The sequence below is a fragment of the Clinocottus analis genome, unplaced genomic scaffold (assembly GCF_023055335.1).
Source record: "Clinocottus analis isolate CAN_PGR_092001 unplaced genomic scaffold, fCliAna1.0.p SCAF_28, whole genome shotgun sequence".
Taxonomy (NCBI): Eukaryota; Metazoa; Chordata; class Actinopteri; order Perciformes; family Cottidae; genus Clinocottus; species Clinocottus analis.
Window position 1 is genome coordinate 1222796 of NW_027176020.1, and position 22195 is coordinate 1244990.

General features: G+C 46.6%; 2 protein-coding genes across 4 annotated transcripts; both read left to right on the plus strand.

Moving 5' to 3' along the window:
• The first annotated feature begins 47 nt into the window (after positions 1–47).
• Positions 48–20912, plus strand: slain2 (SLAIN motif family, member 2). Of its 3 annotated transcripts, XM_068592730.1 has the most exons (11): positions 48–352; positions 5074–5562; positions 8421–8563; positions 14368–14532; positions 14673–14876; positions 15443–15802; positions 16377–16568; positions 17542–17628; positions 18356–18394; positions 18773–18983; positions 19318–20912. In XM_068592730.1, the coding sequence occupies exons 1-11, from the start codon at positions 279–281 to the stop codon at positions 19382–19384; spliced, it is 2031 nt and encodes a 676-aa protein (XP_068448831.1). In that variant the 5' UTR covers positions 48–278; the 3' UTR covers positions 19385–20912. The 3 variants fall into 3 exon arrangements, with proteins under 3 accessions (XP_068448831.1, XP_068448832.1, XP_068448833.1); XM_068592731.1 differs by lacking the exon at positions 17542–17628; XM_068592732.1 differs by lacking the exons at positions 17542–17628; positions 18356–18394 and having other exon boundaries at positions 49–352.
• LOC137795335 (myosin-3-like) lies at positions 695–3379 on the plus strand. Its single transcript, XM_068592735.1, has 2 exons — positions 695–2723; positions 2760–3379. Exons 1-2 carry the CDS (start codon positions 947–949, stop codon positions 2909–2911), a joined length of 1929 nt encoding a protein of 642 aa, XP_068448836.1. The 5' UTR covers positions 695–946; the 3' UTR covers positions 2912–3379.
• Positions 20913–22195: the final 1283 nt, after the last annotated feature.

Here is a 22195-nt window from a genome sequence, read left to right on the forward strand (position 1 = left end):
TGTTGTATCCGGGTAAAATGTAATGACAGGCGGGACTGTAGCCGTCCGGCGGCTCGTATTTGTCGTCGTCACCGTCGCTTCTCTTCCCCCCCCCCTCCTCTCCACGTCGATGTGTCACGCTTGCCTGCCTTCAAAACTTGAGAGCCCTGGAACCATGATCCCGTTAAAGAGAAGAAAGGTCGTCCCCTCCGCCGCTGGGAGTACTGGGAACACTGGGAGTGAGGAAACGTTACCGAACAAAGTTCCCTCCGGTGGTTTTGTTTCTGTTGGAGAGCAAAATGGCGGCCCGTCGAAGAGCTTTCCTCTCTGCGCTCGGTGGACAGAAAGGATTCCAGCTGGAGGACTTGTTCAGGTAAGAAGGACGCGAACAGGAAGGAAGTTTATCATTTTATAATACTAATTTATTAGTCCGAATTCTAATGTTAATGTATTCTCAATAATCGTAATAATATTCAAATGAGTAAACATTTTAATAATGTGACTGTAATAGTATTAATAAAATTATATATATATATATATATATATATATATATATATATATATATATATATATATATATATATATATACACACACACACACACACACACACACAGAGTTTCCTCTGCTTTGGACGCCATCTTGGTTTTTTGTGATTGTTGTTTCCATGGGGATGGAATGCCCCGCCCACTTTGGCTTCAAAGGCACAACTCTTTCCTAAATTCATTTGTACAACTGCTCCAAGCAATTCCTGAGTCTTCTCATATGCTTGCATGCAGTACGGCAGGATCTACGTCTGAGAACACAAAAAGCAGATTTTTTCTTTTTTACTTTTAAAGACCAGCAAAGTAGTTCACTGCGAAGTCATTAATAATAGACCACGATCATCCCCACAATCGTCTTTAAGAGGTGCGCCGCAAGTATCTTTACGACACATTTATATTGATATTTCCCCACCTTTGCTCCAAATGTATCAAGGGGATACCCAGAGACACGAGGCTCAGCCTCAAGATGGTCAAGAAAAAGAAGCACAGGGAGAAGTAGAAGAAATTTGTGCTCAAGGTGAGATGAAGAATCTCAGGGCGACGATTCAGGAGAAGGAAGAAGCAATCCTGGATCTTACCGAGAAGCTAAATCTTGAGGTCAAGCTGCGGTCCATCAGCGAGTCCAACGCAAAGGTTCTTTATTCAGAGAGGGAATATCTAAAGAACAAGGTCAAGCACTTTGCCAACGACCTGGAAGCTCAGACCAAGCTGGGTCGCGACAACGACATGGCCTGGCAGCTTCGATTTTCGGCTCTGGAGGAGAGCAACAAGAAAGAAAAGTCGTCTGAATCGAATCTCAGGCCGACGATCCAGGATAAGGACAAAGCAATCCTGGATCTTACCGAGAAGTTAAATCTTGAGATCAAGCTGCGGTACAAGAGCGAGTCCAACGCAAGGGTTCTTTATTTAGAGAGGGAATATCTAGAGGACCAGGTCAAGAGCCTCGCCAACGACCTGGACGCTCAGACCATGCTGGCCCGCTACTACGACAAGGCCTGGCAGTCCCGATTTTCCGCTCTTGAGGAGAGCAACAAGAACGAAAAGGCATCTGAATCGAATTCCAGGCCGACGATCCAGGAGAAGGAAGAAACAATCCTAGATCTTACCGAGAAGCTAAAGCTTGAGATCAAGCTGCGGTCCGAGAGCGAGTCCAACGCAAAGGTTCTTTATTCAGAGATGGATGATCTAGAGGACGAGGTCGAGAGCCTCGCCAACGATCTGGACGCTCAGATCAAGCTGGGCCGCGACAACGACATGGCCTGGCAGCGCCGATTTTCGGCTCTGGAGGAGAGCAACAAGAAACAAAAGTCGTCTGATTCGAATCTCAGGCCGACGATCCAGGAGAACGAAGAAGCAATCCTGGATCTTACCGAGAAGCTCAATCTTGAGATCAAGTTGCGGTCCGAGAGCGAGTCCAACGCAGAGGTTCTTTATTCAGATATGGATGATCTAGAGAACGAGGTCGAGAGCCTCTCCAAAGACCTGCACGCTCAGATCAAGCTGCGCCGCGACAGCGACAAGGCCTGGCAGCTCCGATTTTCAGCTTTGGAGGAGGAGAGCAACAATAAAGAAAAGGCGTCTGAATCGAGCTTAAAGGCTCTTCTTACAGAGTGTCAAGATATGGAAAATAAGATCCAGAGCCTCTCCGAGGACTTAAAGGCTCAGACCAAGCTGGTCAGCGACAACAACAAGGCCTGGAAGGATAAAATTAGTACTCTGAAGCGGGAGCACGTGCTGAAAGAAAAGACTATCCGAACGGCTGCTCACGTGGAGCGCGAAGCTCTTTTGCAAAAGTTGAAGGAGCAGTCCTGCGAGATGCACTCGGTGCAAGTCAAATGTGAGTTCCAGGGTGAACAAAATGACAATGAGGAAGAGTTCCAAAGGCTGAGGCGCCAGATAGTGATCCTGGAGGACATCTGCCTCAGGCAGAAGAAGAAAAACCTGGGCTTCTTTGGCCGGCAGATGGAGGACAGGGAGGTCGAGTTGGAGAGGATGAAGCGCAAGGTGCCGGCCAGGGAACCTGTCGACCCTCCTGCATCTGTCCACTGTCCTCCACCTGTCGACCCTCCTGCACCTGTCCAGTGTCCTCCACCTGTCGACCCTCCTGCACCTGTCCAGTGTCCTCCATCTGTCGAGCCTCCTGCACCTGTCCAGTGTCCTCCACCTGTCGACCTTCCTGCACCTGTCCAGTGTCCTCCACCTGTCGACTCTCCTGCACCTGTCCAGTGTCCATCACCTGTCGACTCTCCTGCACCTGTCCAGTGTCCATCACCTGTCGACTCTCCTGCACCTGTCCACTGTCCTCCACCTGTCCACCTGTCCAACCCTCCTACCTCCAGGTCCACCTCTAGAATCACCAAGGCGCTCTGTCTTGTCCGGCTGCCGTAGCTGATGAGCCTGTTGCAGGAATGTGGTCCTGATGGGAGGAGCTTCCGTGATGGGAGCTCGTCCCATCACGGAAGCTCCTCCCATCAGGACCTGTGTTCATGTGTGTGAATGTGTGTTCATATGCGTGTTCATGTGTGTGTGTGAACATGTGTTCATTTGTGTGAGCGTGTGTTCATGTGTGTGTGTAAATGTGTGTTCATGTGTGTGAACGTGTGTTCATATGTGTGTAAATGTGTGTGAACGTGTGTTCATGTGTGTAAATGTGTGTTCTTGTGTGTGAACGTGTGTTCATGTGTGTGTGTGAACGTGTGTTCATGTGTGTGTAAATGTGTGTTCATGTGTGTGAACGTGTGTTCATATGCGTGTTCATATGTGTGTAAATGTGTGTGAACGTGTGTTCGCGTGTGTGTGTGTGTGTGTGTCTGTGTGTCTAAAATAACTTCAATAAACAAAACAATCAAAACTCAATATGCTGTCTCCTGTGTGGTTTATTATATTTAGCATTAAACAATAGTTGACATGACGATGACTATGAAGAAGAAGAAGAAGTTGTGTTTAGGTTGTGACTTTAACAATAAACAATGTTCAAATAGCTTAACGAAAGTTATTCTGGAATAAATATTTATATTCTACAATACAAACAATATTAATTATTTTATTCTTAATAATTCTAATATTAGTAAACATGTGTGTATATTTATTTATATAATAATAATAATATATCATGTATAATAATATATACATATATAATAATGTATAATAATATATATAATGTGTGTATATATATATATATATATATATATATATATATATATATATATATATCTCTATCCGGCTGCTGTAGCTGAGCCTGTTGCAGGAATGTGGTCCTGATGGGAGGAGCTTCCGTGATGGAAGCTCCTCCCATCAGGACCTGTGTTCATGTGTGTGAACGTGTGTTCATATGTGTGTGTGTGTGTGTGTGTGTGTGTGTGTGTTGAAACAAAACAATCAAAACTCAAAAAAAAAAAGTGGTTATATCCAGACCTGGAAAAGTCTTTGAAAATAAAAATAAAGTCCCAGAAGTGTAGTAAACGTCATGTAAATGTGTTATATTCACATGTTCATGACGTTGATTTACGCTGAGTTTGAAATAATGAATTTGCTTTCAGACACTACATTTTATCACTTTTTACTGTTTACACACAGAGTTCACACAATGTTTGCTCATGGACATTTGGTTAGAAGTCATGGAAATCCATTGGTCATAATGTTTGTGAACACTGTGAACTGGTTAGAGTTTCTAGGTCAAGGGTCACAGAATTGATATGTTAATTATGATTTCACACAAATGTCGAATTAGAAGAAATTATGACTTTATGGACAGTAAACTTGCAAGTATACGTTTTGTTGGAGGGATACAACCTTCTAGTCTTGTAGTACTGCACATTTTACATTAATAATCTGTTTATTGGCAATACAAATGTATTTATACTTTAAAAAAGTACTTCAAATGTAAATAAGGTGCCAAAGTTCATAGAACGCATACAAAAAAAACACAACCAATAATATCAAGTCCTATGGAAGTAAGAAATGATCAAATCCTAGAATTTAATTTCATTTAATTTAATAAATAATTTATTAATCACACCCCATAATACGAATATGAAAAAAATAATAATAATACAAAATTTTAATTGCGTTTTTCTTACTTCAGTCAATGTGTAAAATGTTCTTAAAAACAAACATTTCATGTGAATTATCATTATTACTTTTTTTTCTCGCGTTTTGTGCACGAGCAAAAAAAAATATAGGTGTCGGTTTACGTGCTCGCTCCCGCGGCCGAACGCAGTGACGCGCGTCAGCCGCCGCCTGTTGGTCTTTTTTTCTTCTTCTCTCGTCAGTTGGTGACGAGAGCGTTATGAAAAATGGCCTCGACTCTTCCCGTAGCCGCGACTAACCGGAGAAGATGACGGCGGAAAGATTCCTGAGTCAGTTGAACACGTAGATAAAACCCCGAAGTTAGCAGAAGGAACGGAGACTTTTGTCGGCAGAGAAACGACTAGAAACAACAACAAAAAACACCCACCAACCGCCGCGTATTTTTTCTTATTTTTCTTCTTCTTCGTTTTCTTTTCTTTTTCTTCTTCTTCGTCTTCTTCTTCTTCGTCTCCCCGCGGCAGCGCTGGCTGGCTCCGGGGAGCCGCTATGGAGGACATCAACTCGAACATCAACGCCGACCTGGAGGTGCGGAAGCTCCAGGACCTGGTGAAGAAGCTCGAGCAGCAGAACGAGCAGCTCCGTAGCCGGTCCACAACGCTGTCCTCGTCCGGGACCCACCACCAGAACCACCACCAGAACCAGCACCACCACCACCACAGACCCCTCAGCGACGGCGGCTACGACCCGGCGCTGACCACCGCGGGAATGGCAGCCGGTCTGGGCGGCGGTGGCGGCGGCTTCCCCGGGGTGGGGTTCGGCGGGCTGCTGCTGGAGAACAGCCGCTGCCGGAGCTCCCCGCGGCACTCCTACGACGGCGTCAGCTTCAGGAGGGCGTACGAGTACGAGGGGGCGACGGCCGCCGCGGACGAAGGGGAGACGTCCATCCTGGACGAAGTAGACATCTTAGATCTCGAGGACATGGATTGTCTAAACGAGGACGAGGACAGCTGGTGAGTGACAGCCCTTTTTTTGTGTGTGTGTGTGTGTGTGTGGGGTGGGGGGGGTTGACAGCTTTGATTGTCTGGGTGACAGCTGCTCTAAACATTTTAGCTACACACACACAACATATATACATAAATACATGGCGCGCGCACACACACACATCTCCCTCTCGCCCTGTACTCTGGACGAGCCTCATTGTGGATCACTGAGAGGAAGGGTGTTGTTTGGCAAGTCACGTGGGTGCTGCCGAGCCCCATTCTCGGACTGTATGATCATAATAGACTTCGCTTTGTCATACAGTCACAGCCCCCCTCCCACAAACCCCACACACCCCATGACCTCATACCTAACCCCCCCTCGCCCCCTTCTATCTCTCTCAGCTGTCTGGACCATGAAAGCCCTACCATCATCTGTTGCAACCGTTTTGTTGTTGTGGCTTGTGTGTGTATGCATGTGTGTGTGTATGCATGTGTGTGTCTGTGTGTGTAGCAGCCATGTGGGAGCGGTAGCCCTGGTGATGTAGTCCTCCTCCTCCTCTGAATGATCCCTTTGGCATCGGGCCACGAGGGCTCTGCAGCACCAAAAGGAAATAGATGCTGTGTCACAAAAAAAAAGAAGCTGATCACGAGCATTGTGATTACAAAGAGTGACTTTTGATAACTGTGTGTGTGTGTGGGTGGACACATTGGACATTGGTCTGCTGGTATCAGCCCCTCCGCCCCCACCACATGTTCATCAAGTACCCCTGTTTTCTTTAATCCTCTCAGGCGGGCCGTGATGGGCCGTGTGTCCCCTCCAGCGTTCGTGGTATTTAGATGCATTCACTCTAGAAGTGTAATCCTTAAAAGTAGGATTGGATTTGTGCTGCTGTCTGAAGCTAAAAGGCAGCAGAGGCTCAACAGTGACTTCAAACAAATAAAACACAAGTGGTTGCCTGGCTGGTTGCTACAACTGGAAAAACAAACATGGTTTAATGTGATTCTTTGCTTTGTCAGTTTGTTTTGAGTGAGTCCGCTTGAAGAGACTTTTGTTAGATTTCTCCTCTGACCCGTTGAGCTCTTTGTCCATCTAGATGTTGTTATGAGTTTGGAGATGCTGTTAGCTTTTCCTCCACTATAAGGCGACCGTACGTATATTAATAAATCATTTAATGTAGATGCTTTGCTGTATCATTTTCCGTCCAGCTCAAAGACGCCGGGATCCTACGAGAAGCCTTGAGTTTGGAGATATGGCCGTCGCCATCTTGGATTTTTGCAACCAGTGAACAGGAAGTGGTCGTATCTAAGGCTGAGGAGCGACGTAGAACCTGTCAATCACCTTGTAGCCCTGCCCCTGAAGCGTCCCCTGCTTTATGGTCTGTTTTTTAGAGCAGGGCGGTTGAGAAGCAGAAGATATTTTGAAGGCAACAGCTACTGACAAGACATTATTATTATTATTATAATGAGGTCCAAAGGAGAGGCTCCTCCAGGTCCATCTCGTTGGGCCGGGTTTGTTCTATGATAATGACACTATAATAAGCATCATTAGGGCGCAGCAGAAGGGCGGCTACTGAAGCGACTCCAAAAGTAAATCATGGTTTGGTTGAAAGCCAGCTGACGACACTGAAAGCTCCGGCAGTCAGAACTTAGTGTCTGTGTCCAAGTTGTTTGTGTGTTGATGAAACGCATCTCTAAACTAATGAGATTATATCAACAAAGAGTGAAACAGACCCTCTGAAATATGACATGATGGGTATAAATGGATGCTGCTAATTAGGGGGCAAGTAAAAACAAAAAAGGGAAGGGGGGTTTGGACTGTTTTGTTCTTCATCGTCATCATCATCATCATGGGATCAAACCCAGCCGCTCGCAGCTACTGAGCCGCTCAACATCAGACTACCCGCTCGTGATGCCCTCTCGGATCAGATAGATATACAGGATTACGCGGCAGTAGCCCGGCTCCCGTCACCGACTCCTGTAATCCCAGAATTAGCATCTGAACTGGATTTTAAAAAGGCCGGCCTGCTGCTGCCTGTCCATATAGAAGCCCGTCGTACCTCTCTGATCTCTGGGAGTTCCCGTACGAGGTGTCAACAGCGGACTTGAGCGTTATCATGTTGATTGGCGTTGAAAAGCCGCCGGTGTTTTCTCTTTTCTCTGCTCCTCCTCGTCCTCTTCCTCCTCCTTCTCCTGCAGCGTCTCTGCTTTCATCATGAAAGACTTCCTTTATGGCTGACAGCTGCTGGCTCTCGTTTTCTCTCCAGAGGAAACTCTCCTCGCTGGTTTCAGGGTAAACACGGGTTACTACGCGTGTGGATGACAAACAGGAAGTGGTGGCCAATTCACTCGGTTTGCCGCCTCGTTTTTAATACCTTTTCTTGTGTGTGTATACTTCAGTTTGAAGAGGGGTTCATAGGTTCAATCGTTACCGCTGACTTTGCACTCGGTGACTCTGGTTCAGTCTCAAAGTTCACAGCAGCTGACGGTCGCCGTTCATCCTCTCTGGTTTGTGCTAAATCAGCTGCAACAGGAGAGTCGAGGTTATATTGACGAGTCTGAGCGACATCTGCAAGTCACCTCTGCTGAGTTTTTAACTGGTGGGAGCTCAAGTATTGAAGTATGAAATGGCAATTGTCAGTGTCACATAAATCCCTCCCCGCATGAGGTTCAGTGTTCAGTCTCTCGTAGGGTCACGTGAGCTCTGTCCTCGTTGGGGACCGTTGGTAAAAGGTACATTGTGGACGAGGATCTTATCTTTCATTGCAGCTGTCTGTGATTGAACTCCTCTGTCAGAGACACAACAGTTTACGCTTGTGTGCTGTCACTCGCTTGTCTTTATGTGCAGTACAACGCGTCAACATCGTGCTTTGTTGTGTTTCTCCCTCCAGGCTCTACGAGGCGAAGCTGAACAGTCCCCTGCAGAAAGCCCTCAGTCCCATCGTGTGGTGCCGCCAAGCTCTGGACAACCCCAGTCCGGAGATGGAGTCGGCCAAGCGCTCCCTCATCCACAGGCTGGACCTCACCATGTCAGGTAGAGCACACGGAGGCTGCAGAGCAACAGCAACCGCATCACTCAATCCTCCCCGTCCTTTCCACAGAGACGTTGGTGTCTCTGCCGGGCCAGAGGCTCGCGGGGAGATCATGCGTCCAGTTGTGAGTCTGTCTGTCTGTCCGTCCACGGCTGCTCTTGCGGACTCATCAGTGTCTGTGGTCATTTATGTCGATGCGCCCGAGGACCTCTCATAGTTTTAGGTTTTAACATTCTTTAAAAAACAGTTTAATGCCTTTTGCTTTGTTTCTTCTCGCAGTGAGCGTATAGAAGGCGTTATGTTGCGTTAACGCAGCGTTCATTTTTCAAAAGCGCTTTCAAACACAACGTAGTGTTGATGTCGTAAAACAACCTTCCCCAATGCAGAAGACTCATATCTCTGGTTCATGGAGGACTTTATTACCTGTAGAGAAAGATGTCATAAAGATGCTATAAAGGAACAAAGGTTGAATATCCTGTCAAATATTTGATTTGGCAGCAAAATATTCTTCTCAGAGAACCATTTGTGACTTTCACGTCTGCAGAGCGGCAGCTTCATACCGGAGAGTCTAAACTAAGAGATCAACGAGTTCTTCAGAAGCAAAAAAAAAAGAATTACCAGAATCACCTGACCGGCTCTCAAGGTCAGAGCTTTTATAGAAAGGTTTGGTCTCATAGTTCATATATTAAACGATACCTGATGGCCTGCTTTGGTGCTCCTCTGTTGTGGAACCAGAGGCGTTCAAGGTCCAGGGAGAAAGTTAGGGCATTTGTGCTCTCAGCGGACCGAAACCTACGGTTCACAAAATCTGCACTAAATGAATTACTAAAAATATTTAACTTCACTGAATCAAAGTAAAGCTTTGCAGATATGCTGTTTACACATTGTGATATTTCTTTGTAGAAAAAAAGTGATGATACGCATAATTCTTTCTTTTTTGTCATCCCGTTTTGTTGAAGCCTCCCTGCGTCCGTCGTCGGCCATCTTGCTGTTGACCCGTTTCTCTAATTGCATAACATCAGTCGCTGGAGCTCTTCATCTGCATCGTAAAAGCAACGCTAGCTCACTTTGACGACAATAAAAACACCGACTAGTTCTTTTAATCCAGAATAAGACCCAGTAAAGTGATTTATGTTTATGTCCTTTTATGACGATGCCCAGAAACTCAGAGCTCAGGAGCTGCTGCATCACCTGCGTGTGCGTGTGTGTGTGTGTGTGTGTGTGTGCGTGTGTGTGTGTGTTGTTGTGAGACTTTGGTGTTTTTAAATGGTTTGTTTGGCTCCTGGCCTTGTAGAAGAGTCTCATTCAACCTGGAATCAGAACCTTCTGGACATGCTCCATGTGAAAGATCCTGCAGCACCAGAGTAAACTAGTGGAACGCTACAAGCCCCATCTGTGTGTGAAGGACGTCTGGACCCCTGTGTGTGTAGTGGAGTTGTGTAGTGCTGCTGTTTAAGTTTATAATCTAAAGGCAACTCAAATATTGCTTCTCTTCCTTCCTTTTATTGCGTGTGTTTATATATATATGTGTGTGTATATTTCATTATAATATATATTTTTGTGTGTGTGTGTGTGTGTGTGTGTGTTTTCCGGCTTTTGGCTGCCACTAATTATAGTCGGTCCCTCAGTGATGAGGACATCCTCACAGCTAAACTGGGATGAGGGGTCATGTCCATTTTAGCTGTGGTATGTGACTGGATCATGTTGACAACAGACTGCTGAAGGTTGTCCTGTGTGTAGACGACACAATGTGAGACACACAACTAGCTCCTCACACACAACTAACTGGATCCATTTCCATTGACCTGGATGCATTTGTTTATTTGTTTATTTATTGATGTATTCATGATGAAGTCCTCAGTGTTCACAAAGCTCTCTCTGGAGCCGCTGACTCATTCTGCACCTGACCGGGTTCAGGGTTGTGTGCTCATTCGTGGTGATGTCATCACTGATGTGTGGTAGGATAACGTGACCGTTTCTGGACTGAGGAGGAGTAACATAGTAGAGACCTGTCAATCATCTTGTAGCCCCGCCTTAAAGCACTCCCAGCTTTATGGTCAGAGACAATGCACATTTTAAGACATCTTTTTACCTCTTTTTGACATTTTGTGGGTCTTTGACTCTGTTTTGTGTCTTTTTGTTGTTGTTTTGAGTCTCTTTGGCGTAGTTTTGAGTCTCTTTGGCGTTGTTTTGAGTCTCTTTGACGTTGTTTTGTGTCTCTTTGACGTTGTTTTGTGTCTCTTGACGTTGTTTTGTGTCTCTTTGACGTTGTTTTGTGTCTCTTTGACGTTGTTTTGTGTCTCTTTGACGTTGTTATGAGTCTCTTTGACGTTGTTATGAGTCTCTTTGACGTTGTTTTGTGTCTCTTTGACGTTGTTTTGTGTCTCTTTGACGTTGTTATGAGTCTCTTTGACGTTGTTATGAGTCTCTTTGACGTTGTTATGAGTCTCTTTGACGTTGTTTTGTGTCTCTTTGACTTTGTTTTGTCTCTTTGACGTTGGTTTTATAAATCTTTATCTTCATAAAGATTGAGATCTTTTATTTTTCTTTGTGCATACAAAGACTTGAATATTAGAGACTCTTTGCGGCCTCCGGGCCTCGCCGCTCCTCATCACGCCGCTCCCTGGCAGGAAACCCCGTTGCCATGGAGGTGGTTGAGTTTGTCTCGGAAGAATTTGCAGAAGAAATAAAAAAGAGAAGAAAAGAAACTTCCCTGGAGGCGGATTCAAGATTCAAAGAGACGACGTTCTGGTCTCCTCAAAGCGTCTGTGTCCATCTAGAGAAGCAGCGAGTACACACTCGTACACACTCGTACACGACGCGCACACATTCTTTACCGCATGTTAGTCTTCATGTGTGTGTTTAAGAGGCGCGCCCCGCTTGGATCACATCCCCAGACGACGGGCCTCCGTTGCGTAACCAGCAGGGAGGAGACGGCCGAGAGTCCAGCGCTGATCCCTCAGATCGCCCCGATAACAACGATACGTGCTGCTGTGAGCGTTCTCCTCTGCACGCCGCTGCGCTAACAGCTGTAGCGCTGTTGATCCAGAGCACACAGGAACAGACCATCACATCTGACCCGCTGGCCTCCTGCTCGCACGGAGCGTTGTCTTCACTAGGACCTCGTCCTGCTCGCTGTGATCCTTTGTGGAGTTCATCTCTTTCATAAACGCTTCCTCGTTTGCTCTCTGTGCAGCTGTGTCTTCTGTTTTTCTTCTTCAATATAAAGTGGACCTGAAATGTCAAGTGTTGTCTCTTCCGCTCCACTCTCAAACATTTGCCCTGCCGACCTTTTTTTTTCATTCCACCTCCGGCTGTTCTGTGCTTTTACTTCATTATGGTTTTTTTCTGGGCCTGAACATTCCACAGTTTGGAAAACCACCACGGAAAAATCTCCTCTCGTGCAATTTGATATCGCAGTAAATTCAAAACTGTGTGCAGAAAACTTCCCTTCTTCTTCTTGTCCTCCTCCTCTTCCTCCTCCTGACTTCCTCGTCTCAGGCTGTGAGGGTTTGAGGACGCTCTATTCTGGGTTCAGGTCCCCGTGCTGCAGATCCCTTTAATAGCTCCGTCCTCGTCTCTCGCTCTGCAGACGCTGGGCCTCGTTCTCCAGCAGAAGCGTCTCGATGAAGCCGCGAGCCTGGATCTGCACCTGTGTGGGTGTGTCGTGTGTGTGCTGCACGTGTCGATCTGTCTGCAGAGAGACGGGTTCCTCTGGGGAACCTTTAGGTTCCTCTGGGGAACCTCTAGGTTCCTCTGGGGAACCTCTAGGTTCTGCAGAGCTGCTCCTCTCGGCACGGCTGCTGTTACGAGAACGCCGGCGTTAAAGCTCCAGCCTGGAACGAATTTAAAGAACGACCTCCATCCTCAAACCAGGAAATGAGTCAGCATTTTTTTTTACACTTCCTGTCTCCCCGACTGAAAGTCAAAGTGTTTCCTGAATGTGTTTTTGCTGAAGAGATTACAACGTTTAGGTCTCTGATATAGAAAACGGGTCAGTGAACGCCCCTCTGGTGGATGCTTTTGTGTGTCTTTTTTGTTGTTTTGTGTCTCTTTAACATTATTGTGTGTCTCTTTGACGTTGTTGAGGACAGGAAGTCATGTGACCGTGGCAGAGTTCCTCACTTTATTTCTGAAATAATGCAAAAATGATTATTTAGCTTGCTAAGGTCCTGTTGCTAACGTCCTGTTGCTACAAACACTGCAGCTCCTCTGGGTCCATGTGACCCTCTGACTCTTCTCTCTGAGTGTTGTCAAGAGGACGATTTCACCGAACCATTGTGCGACTCGTGCACGGACACAAGGGAGCGTTTGTGTTTTGTAAACACTCTCAGAAATGTTTGTCGTGCATATTGTGGAGTCATTGAGCTCCCAGCGGAGCGAGAAGACACTCTTCATGTCGGCTGTAACACGTTTTAATCTGGACTCTTTGTTGAGTTTTAACACGTTTTAATCTGGACTCTTTGTTGAGCTTTAACACGTTTTAATCTGGACTCTGTTGAGCTTTAACACGTTTTAATCTGGACTCTTTGTTGAGCTTTAACACGTTTTAATCTGGACTCTTTGTTGAGCTTAAACACGTTTTAATCTGGACTCTTTGTTGAGCTTTAACACGTTTTAATCTGGACTCTTTGTTGAACTTTAAACACGTTTTAATCCATTTTGTCCCGACTCTTTAAATGAAATACAAAGCAACTGTAGTTCAAAGTGTGTCACAGACCTTCATGTTGAAGTTCAGAGACGACTTGATGATGTTTCCTAAACAATGAGAGAGGGAGAGGAAGGAGGAGAGGAAGGAGGAGAGGAAGGAGGAGAGGAAGGAGGAGAGGAAGGAAGGATCTGATGTCTGAAAGAAGGAGTCAGCATCCAGCTGTGTAAAGCATCCAGTCGTAGAGACTCACATGTGAAAGCAGCAGCCGGTCCAGCGTCTGGTCCTGTGACCGAGCCGGTCCTCAGTGTGTGTGTGTGTGTGTGTGTGTGTGTGTGTGTGTGTGTGTGTGTGTCGGGTCTCACACAGCCGGCATTGTGTCGCTCTGTGTGCGTCTTCATTGAATGCTGGTATTGTCGAGTGTGTGTAGTGAGCCTCCATCAGCCCACTCGCTTTAACAGACTCCTCCAGACGCCGCACACTGAGCGCTGTTCATGGAGCTGCTGGCGGCATCGGGCCCCCGGGCTTCATGGATCCTTTATGTCCAACGTTAACTGCTGAGTGTGTTGTTGGTTCCTCACTCGTGCAGCTTCTTGACCCGTCTGCTCTTTTATTCCAGTATTTAATCTCGTTGTTACGGTTCCACGACGCGTCCGTCCCACCGTGTGATAACATTTATGTACACGTGTCTGCCGTGTTGTTCATATGTTCACTGCTGTTGTGAACATAAGACCTTTAGTAAACCCATGTCCATCAGCACAACAGTTCATCCACATGAGTGAAGTTATGATCAAAAGTCATGGAAAAACAATTTTGCAAGAGACGAAAAAGAATTGTGCTTGTATGTAAAATGTACTCATGCTTTACATATTAAACGCTCTACATTTGTACAACCTCTGCTTGTTCAGCAGTGAGTCATGTGACTGCTGGTCCCAGTCGGTCGGTCACGGTTTCCAGTTGCACCGAAGAGCTCAGAACATAATGTTTTATACAGCAGGCGGTTTATTTTTGGCTAAATTTGATATAAAAAAGGGAATAAAATGATCTTAATCAAATAAAAGCCGTTTTAAACTTTGATCCGGTTGATTTTCTTGGAGGAACTGTTTGCATATGATCCCGTTGTAATGGATGTGTGTTGTTGTTGTTGTGTCTCTGCAGCCAACAAGCGCAGGAGCCTGTACGGGAGCCCCTACAGCCAGCAGTACGGGAGCCCCTACAGCACCAACGCCGCCAACAGCCCCTACAGCAGCGGCTTCAACTCCCCGTCCTCCACGCCCAGCAGGGGGCCCGGCGTCCGGCAGCAGCTCATGGCCGGGAACGCAGGTACGGTGGAAAGGTCCTGGATAAATCCTGGAAATGTGGTCTAAAGTCATGAGATCCATTGGTCACAATGTGCGTGAACCTGTGAAGGATCTCTTTCAACATCTGCTGAAGAGTTCTCACGTGTAGTGTTCCTCCCTCAGCCCACCAGAGGAACACGGCGTTGGAGAGGAACCCGGCAGAGAGGAACCCGGCAGAGAGGAACCCTCCGGCCGTGAGCCCTCAGTCGTCCGTGGACAGCGAGCTGAGCACGTCTGAGATGGACGAGGACTCGGTGGGCTCGTCCAACACCTACAAGCTCAACGACGTCACGGACGTCCAGATCCTGGCGCGCATGCAGGAAGAGAGTACGTAGCACGCTGCTCGAGTACCGGTTCTGTTATCGTACCGGTTCTGTTTATGTGAGGAAAAAATAAAATTAATGAAGAAATGAATCAACATTTCTTTATTATTCTCGTATGTAAACAAGCAGCAACACAAAAAGTTCAATCATCAATGCTTCAGGTTCTCACTCTTCTAGAACCGGATCTTTTATAGAACTAGATCTCTTTATAGAACTAGATCTCTTTATAGAACTAGATCTCTTTAGAACTAGATCTCTTTATAGAACTAGATCTCTTTTAGAACTAGATCTCTTTCGAACAAGATCCCTATTTAGAACCGTTTCCCTTCGTAGAACCGGGTCCTGTAAGGGACCCGGTTCCTTCATAGAACCAGTTTCCTTCATAGAACCGGTTCCCTGACAGAACCGGTCCCTCTGTGTGTGTGTGTGTGTGTGTGTGTGTGTGTGTGTGTGTGTGTGTGTGTGTGTGTGTGTGTGTGTGTGTGTGTGTGTGTGTGTGTGTGTGTGTGTGTGTGTGTGTGTGTGTGTGTGTGTTCCCTCCCGTAACTCTTCCCGTGTGCTGTCCCTCAGGTCTGAGGCAGGACTACGCCGCCACGGCGTCGCGGCGCAGCTCGGGCTCATCGTGTCACTCTCTGCGCCGCAGCGCCTTCAGCGACCAGGAGCTGGACGCGCACAGCCTGGAGGACGAGGAGGAGGCGGCGCCGCACCCGGCCTTCCACCTGCCCTCCAGCCGCTTCAGCCCCTCCCCCCGCCACTCCCCCCGCGCCTCCCCCAGGAACTCGCCGCGCTCGCGCTCCCCGGCGCGCTCCATCGACTACGGCGGCCACGGCCGCAGCTCGCCGCAGCCCGTCATCAGCCGGCTGCAGCAGCCGCGCCACTCGCTGCAGGGCCACGCCCACGAGCCGCAGGCCGCCGCCGTGAAGAACGAAGGTAGGCGCCGCTCGCGGGGACGACGACGACGACGACGTTGATGAATAAAATCAACAGGAGAGGTTTAGCTGAACCTCTCCTGTTGATTAAAGCTGCACTCTCTCTCTTTCATGTTTACATGCAGATTTCACAATGTTTGGTCTGAAGTCATGAAGTCATAGAAAATTTGTGATTTTTTTTTATTATTTTTTTTAAGTCTTCAATTTTTTGGGGAAAATCCTTTTTTTTAATTTTTTTTTTAATTTGTGAATTTTCTGAAAATTTTCTAAAAAAGTCTGAAAATTTGTGAAATTTTTTTTGTGAAATTTTTTTGTGAAATTTTTTTCAGAAAATTCGTGAAATTTCTGAAAAGATATATTTTTTTAAATTCAGTGTTTTAAAAAAAAATCCTTGTGATTTCTTTTAAAAATGTGTGCATATCTGGTGAACAGTCCTGGACGTCCGTTGCTCAGAATGTGTCTGAATCCTGTTTAGTTCAATAAATGTTGTGAATTGTTTTTAAATCCAGTTTTCTTCTCTGAGCTTCGCTGCTCTTCATGGTTGTGACGTGAAGCTTCTCTCTTCCTCGCTGTAGAGAAGCTGCGCCGCAGCCTCCCCAACCTCACGCGGCCCTCGGCCTCGCCGGCGCCGCTCCAGAACCCGGAGCCCGTGAAGAACAGCCGCAGCTGCGAGTCCAACCTGCAGCTGCCCAACGGCGGCGGCGGCGGCGGCGGCGGCGGCGGCGGCGGCGGCGGCGGCTCCCCTCGGCACCAGAACCAGTCTGCCAGTGAGTAGAGACTCTCCTTCTGGGCTTCAACCACTTTCTACTGCAAGTTGTGATGAATCTTCTCTGGTCGGCTGCTCCTCCAGAGCCACACTGCTTTCTGGGAAACTCTTCTGTCTTTCATCCTCTTCACTTTGTTTTCAATAAATTCTCACGCATCCTTCCTCTGCGTCCGCGTGGCGCTTCCCTTCGACCCGCTCGTCCTGCAGTTAAACGTTCTTTAGGCTTCAGAGTCTCGCCTCTGTGATCCTGTAATGGAGGATGCAGATAATGGTGTTGTCCTTTAATCCAGAGCAGTAATCCCTCTCTCTGGAGCCGGGGTCAAAGGTCAGCTGGTTTCATGTTGTGAATTTCTTTTAACTTCTGAGCTTTTGGACTTTTTTTTTAGCAGAACAATAGTTTTATGTTTCTGCTGTCCAGAAACTCACCAATCAGAGCACAAAGGAGCAAATATGACTTCCAGATGTTTTGCCGTTAAGGGGGGGGGGGGGGGGGGCGGGGGGGGGGGGGGGGTGATCAGGATCAATAACTAAAACTCTCCAAGCTGCGCTCTCCTTCTGTCTGGAGCTTCTGGCTGTGAGGCGCCTTCCCTTCCTCTCAGGCTTCTCTCCACTGCAACGCATGTGTAACCGTCCTGAGCTGAGCTGTGATTGGCTGATGCCCTCCTGCCTCTTAACCTGCTGCTGCTCTGGATGTTTGGCTGCAGAGCCCCCTGGTGGCCGCACACTGCACCTGCAGGCTCCACTGCCTCTACCCCTCCAGTAGCATGAGGTCTGACCCCACCATGAGGTCATGAGGGCTGACCCCACCATGAGGTCATGAGTTCTGACCCCACCATGAGGTCTGACCCCACCATGATGTCATGAGGTCTGACCACAACCATGAGGTCATGAGGTCTGACCCCACCATGAGGTCATGAGGTCTGACCCCACCATGAGGTCATGAGGGCTGACCCCACCATGTCCTGTGTTCACAGCAGCAGCTCCGCCCCCGAGGTACTCCGCCCCCTCTCGCTTGTCCCCGAAACCCAAACAGCACCTCCAGAGCCCCGCTGCCCTGCGAGGTAACCGGCTGCTGGACTACTTACTCACAACCACAACTTACTCACAACCACAGCCTGAAGGCAGAGGCCACTGCGAAGGGTTTGGACCACTGGTTTCCAGCCCGAGGCCTTCTCGGTCGTCCTCGTCGTCTTTATTTCATTTCTGTGAAGGAAACTGCGAAATATTTAATCAGTTTGTTTCATGATTTAAAGATTAGAAGGTGAGAATGTTGAGAACCACTGGAAGAACAAACAGAGTACATGAGGGAGTGAGAGGGTGAGGCAGTGAGAGGGTGAGAGGGGAGCCGTCCACATCCTGTGTCTCTACATCGGTTCCCTTCATCGTCTCAGGAGAACGTCATCCGGCACTAAAACATCCACTCAGACTCACAAACCCGTTTTTTTTTTGGGGCCATAACTCAATAATTCATGTGCTAATCTCATGTGTTTTATGATGAAGGGATGATTTGGGGACGTAAACTGCCTCCTGACCCGTTGGTGGAAGAACATCGTTCTCAGGATTTGAGAATTAAAGAAATTCATTTTGAGATCTTTCATCTTCAAATGAAGCTTTTCGTTTGATAATCGAGGCTTTTATGTCCCTCAGTCTAGTTTGTGTTAGTTGCAGTGTTAGTTGCAGTGTTAGTTGCAGTGTTAGTTGCAGTATTAGTTGCAGTATTAGTTGCAGTATCGGCTCAGTAGACGTAGACTCGTCCTCCAGCTCAACGTGTCTCTTGTCTCCGTCTAGTCCCGCTCTCCTGTTGCTTTGGAGAAGAAGGAGACTTCAGTGAGTATCACTGAGCAGCTTCTACTCTACATATTGTGATTGTGGTTCCCTCACCGTGTGTGTTGCATTGATGGTGTGTGTCTGTGTGTGTGTGTGTGTGTGTGTGTGTGTCTTCTAGTCAAGTTTATTGTGCGGCCTGTAAACTTGCATCAGGTGCTTGAGGAGTAACCTGCTGTGTGTTTCTCTGGATGCTTTGTTTGTTCCATTGTGATCACGTCGTCGTTTAAAACACTGAAACCTTTAAAGAAACATGAAAGCATGAAACTCTGAACATGGTGTGTCACAACATGGCGTGTTACATGGCGTGTAACACAATGTGTAACGCAGCGTGTGACAACGTGGCGTGTAACGTGTGTTTTGGCTCCGCCCCCTCTCCAGTCCCGTCTCCCAGTAAGCTGCGCACGCCGGTCACCCCGTCCCCACTGGCCCTGAGGCAGCCGGTAAAGGCCACGTCTAACCCTGGCTCCGCCTCCTCCACGCCCACGCGCTCCCTGGCTCCGCCCCGCAGCGGCCTGCCGCGGCCCAGCGCCGCCGCAGGGGGCGGCGGCATCCCGCTGCCGCGCAGCAAGCTGGCCCAACCCGTACGCAGGTACGCACCTTCAACATAGCCGTGGTCCAGTGACATCATCTTTCACTCTGAACAAAAAACCTTGGACTTTTTTATATATATATATATATATATATATATATATATATATATATATATATATATATATATATATATTGGTTGTATATGTATATATATTAAGCTGACGTTTAACTCTACAGTTTTTTTTTTCCATAATTACTTCATTCAATAATCACGGTCCAGACACATTGATTATTGTGTGTTTAAATACATTTTGTTCACTTTAAAACTGTCGTGATGTGACGTGAGCATGACGTTGGTGTGAGAACAGGAAGTGACCTCACCTCCTCCGCAGGTCTCTTCCTGCTCCTCGGTCCTACAGCGGCGGCGCCGGAGACAACTGGAGAGAAGGTTGTTACTGAGGCGAGCCAGCAGAGGGCGCCGCAACACAAAGCACCAACACCAAGGAGGAGGACTTTACAACGTGATGGCACTTTATCTACCAGATACCTTTACAGAGAAGAGAGAGACTATGTCCCACAAATATAGATATATAGAGAGAGAGAGAGTCAGATTTTCTTTTTTTAAATAAAGTAGGAGTGTCTCATGGCGTCAACGAGGACCTCCATCCTGTCCCTCTGGCTCTGAGGGGTCCGGCATGGAGAGACGGCCCAGAAGAGAATGCCAAAGAAACAGCCTCCAGAGGACACGCCTCCAGGGGACACGCCTCCAGGGGGACACGCCTCCAGGGGGACACGCCTCCAGGGGGACACGCCTCCAGGGGGACACGCCTCCAGGGGACACGCCTCCAGAAGACCTGCCTCTCCAGAGGACACGCCTCCTGAAGACGGCCTCCTGAGGACACGCCTCCTGAGGACACGCCTCCTGAGGACACGCCTCTCCAGAGGACACGCCTCCAGAAGACCCGCCTCTCCAGAGGTCACACCTCTCCAGAGGACACGCCTCCTGCCTGGCTTCATGCATCTTTATCACCTGGCTTCCTCCTCCTCCTCTTCTTGTTTCACCTCCCTCAGGTCGAAATGCCTCCACGCATTTCTCTCTTTATGCTCTGTGTTCAGCAGACGTGGTGATGATGATGATGATGGTGAGGATGACGGTGATGATGATGATGGTGGTGGTGGTGATGAGGTCGTGCGAGGTGATTTAATCCCGTAAACGTTTTAACAAATCTTTCCTCTTTGTCAATCAGCCAGAATGTTTGCACAATGTGTTGTTTTGTTTTGGGAAAAGATTATTTATTCAAATTATAAAAGAAAGAAAACTGCGTGTCCAAAACATCCATATCAGTATTTTATTTAGATTTCAATCGTTAAAGGAAAAGTCAAAAGGTGTAGAAGCTAACGCTCCAAAGCTTTGAGTCGTCAGCGTTTGATCCCAGTAAAGGTTTTAAATGATATTCATATTTAATCCAGCAGATTAAACCCAGAGTTCATGTTTCAAGCTGAACCGTCTCTCCGTGTCGACCTCGTGCTTCAGAAGAGAGGAAAGGTGCGCCGGCGGCGTGATCAGTCTGAAAAACTAGTGCCTATAATTTAAAATGTCACCGTTTGTTCGTTTTATCATTTTTGTGCCAATTTCAGTTGTTTTTGTTGTTTTTGTGCCATTTCTGCTCGATTGATTTGCCTTTTGTTTGTGTTTTTGTAACAGAATCGATGCGTTTATTATATTTTGCTTTAAACAAAAAAAAGAGGAAATGTTTAAAGTGCGCCTTCATATTTATATCAGATGTTCTTTCTGTAAAGGAAACTATTTATTGCAGCGAGGTGCCTGGTGGAGCGAAGCGAATGTTGCAAAAAAAAGAGACAAAAGCAAAGTTTCACACCTTTTGTGTGCAAAGTTTTTGTTATTGAAACTTTTTTTTATATCAGATTCACCTCCATGAGTTCAGTTCCCTGTAAACACATTTCAAAATAAAAGCTGAGAAGTCTTTCTCTCGTTTTCTCTTTACTCCTGAAGGAAAAAGGTTTTGATTATTATGCCGTCTGGTCTTTCACATCAATATATATTTACATATTCATATAAATCAATATATATTTATATAGATATATATGTATATAATACATGTTCATCCTAATTATGATCATAAGAGGTTTTAATGTGTCTACCTGTTGATTAAACTATTTAAAGGTCTTTATTATTGATATTATTATTATTATTATGCAAATGACCGCTACAGAAACTACGTTAATCAATTAATTACAATAATTATCAACTAATAAAATAGATTAATGTCATAATTGTGTAAAACATTATTGCAAATTAATGAATGGAACTAATGAGGAATAAAGTAAATGTAACGTCCAAAATGTGTGTATATATATATATAGATATATATATATATATATATATATATATATATATATATATAGATGTATAACAATTGTGTGTATGTACATATACATATATATTGCATATAATTATTAACCTATTAAAATTAATAAATTATGTCAGCAGACAGATTCCTATGTTATTATATATGTATGACGTCATCATAAACATAACTCATCCTGAGTGGTTAAGGAGCAGTGAGGAGCAACAGCTGGTTCGGGGTCTGGTTCAGGTTCTCATCAGGAGCCGGGAATCGAACCCTCGCTGCTCCTCTGGAGCTGCAGCCAACATCAGTTTATTTATAGTTTGTTCAGATTGAATTAAAACATCAGAACTGATAACAGTGACGTCAGTGACGCAGGAGCAGCTGCATCATACCTGGAGCCCATTGGCTCCCGCAGGGACAGGGGGAGGAGCCAGACGCGAGTCTGAGTCACTGATGGTGCCGCCCCGGTTCCCCTTCAGACGTGTGACGTCAGCCACTCAGACCATCCCTATACGCACGCACACACACACGAACACACACACACACACACACACAATTGTTGCGCTTTTTGCGCCTTTTGGAGACGCCAGGATTCGTGCGTAAAAAGCGCAACAACAAGAAACTAATGTTCACTTTGCTGGAATAAAAGATCCTTCACGTCTTCACTGGAGTCTCCTAGTCCTCTAGTCTCCTAGTCTCCTAGTCCTCTAGTGACAGAGACGCTGTTGGGTTTTATTCCCTTAATGGAAAACTGTAAATATGTCATAACTGGATTTATATTCTGGGACCTTTTCACCTGATGACGTAGCAGAGCGCAGAACAAAGGGCACCGCGTTATTGATTCTCTCTCCGTCCCTCTCTCTCTCTCTCTCTCTCTCTCTCTCTCTCTCTCTCTCTC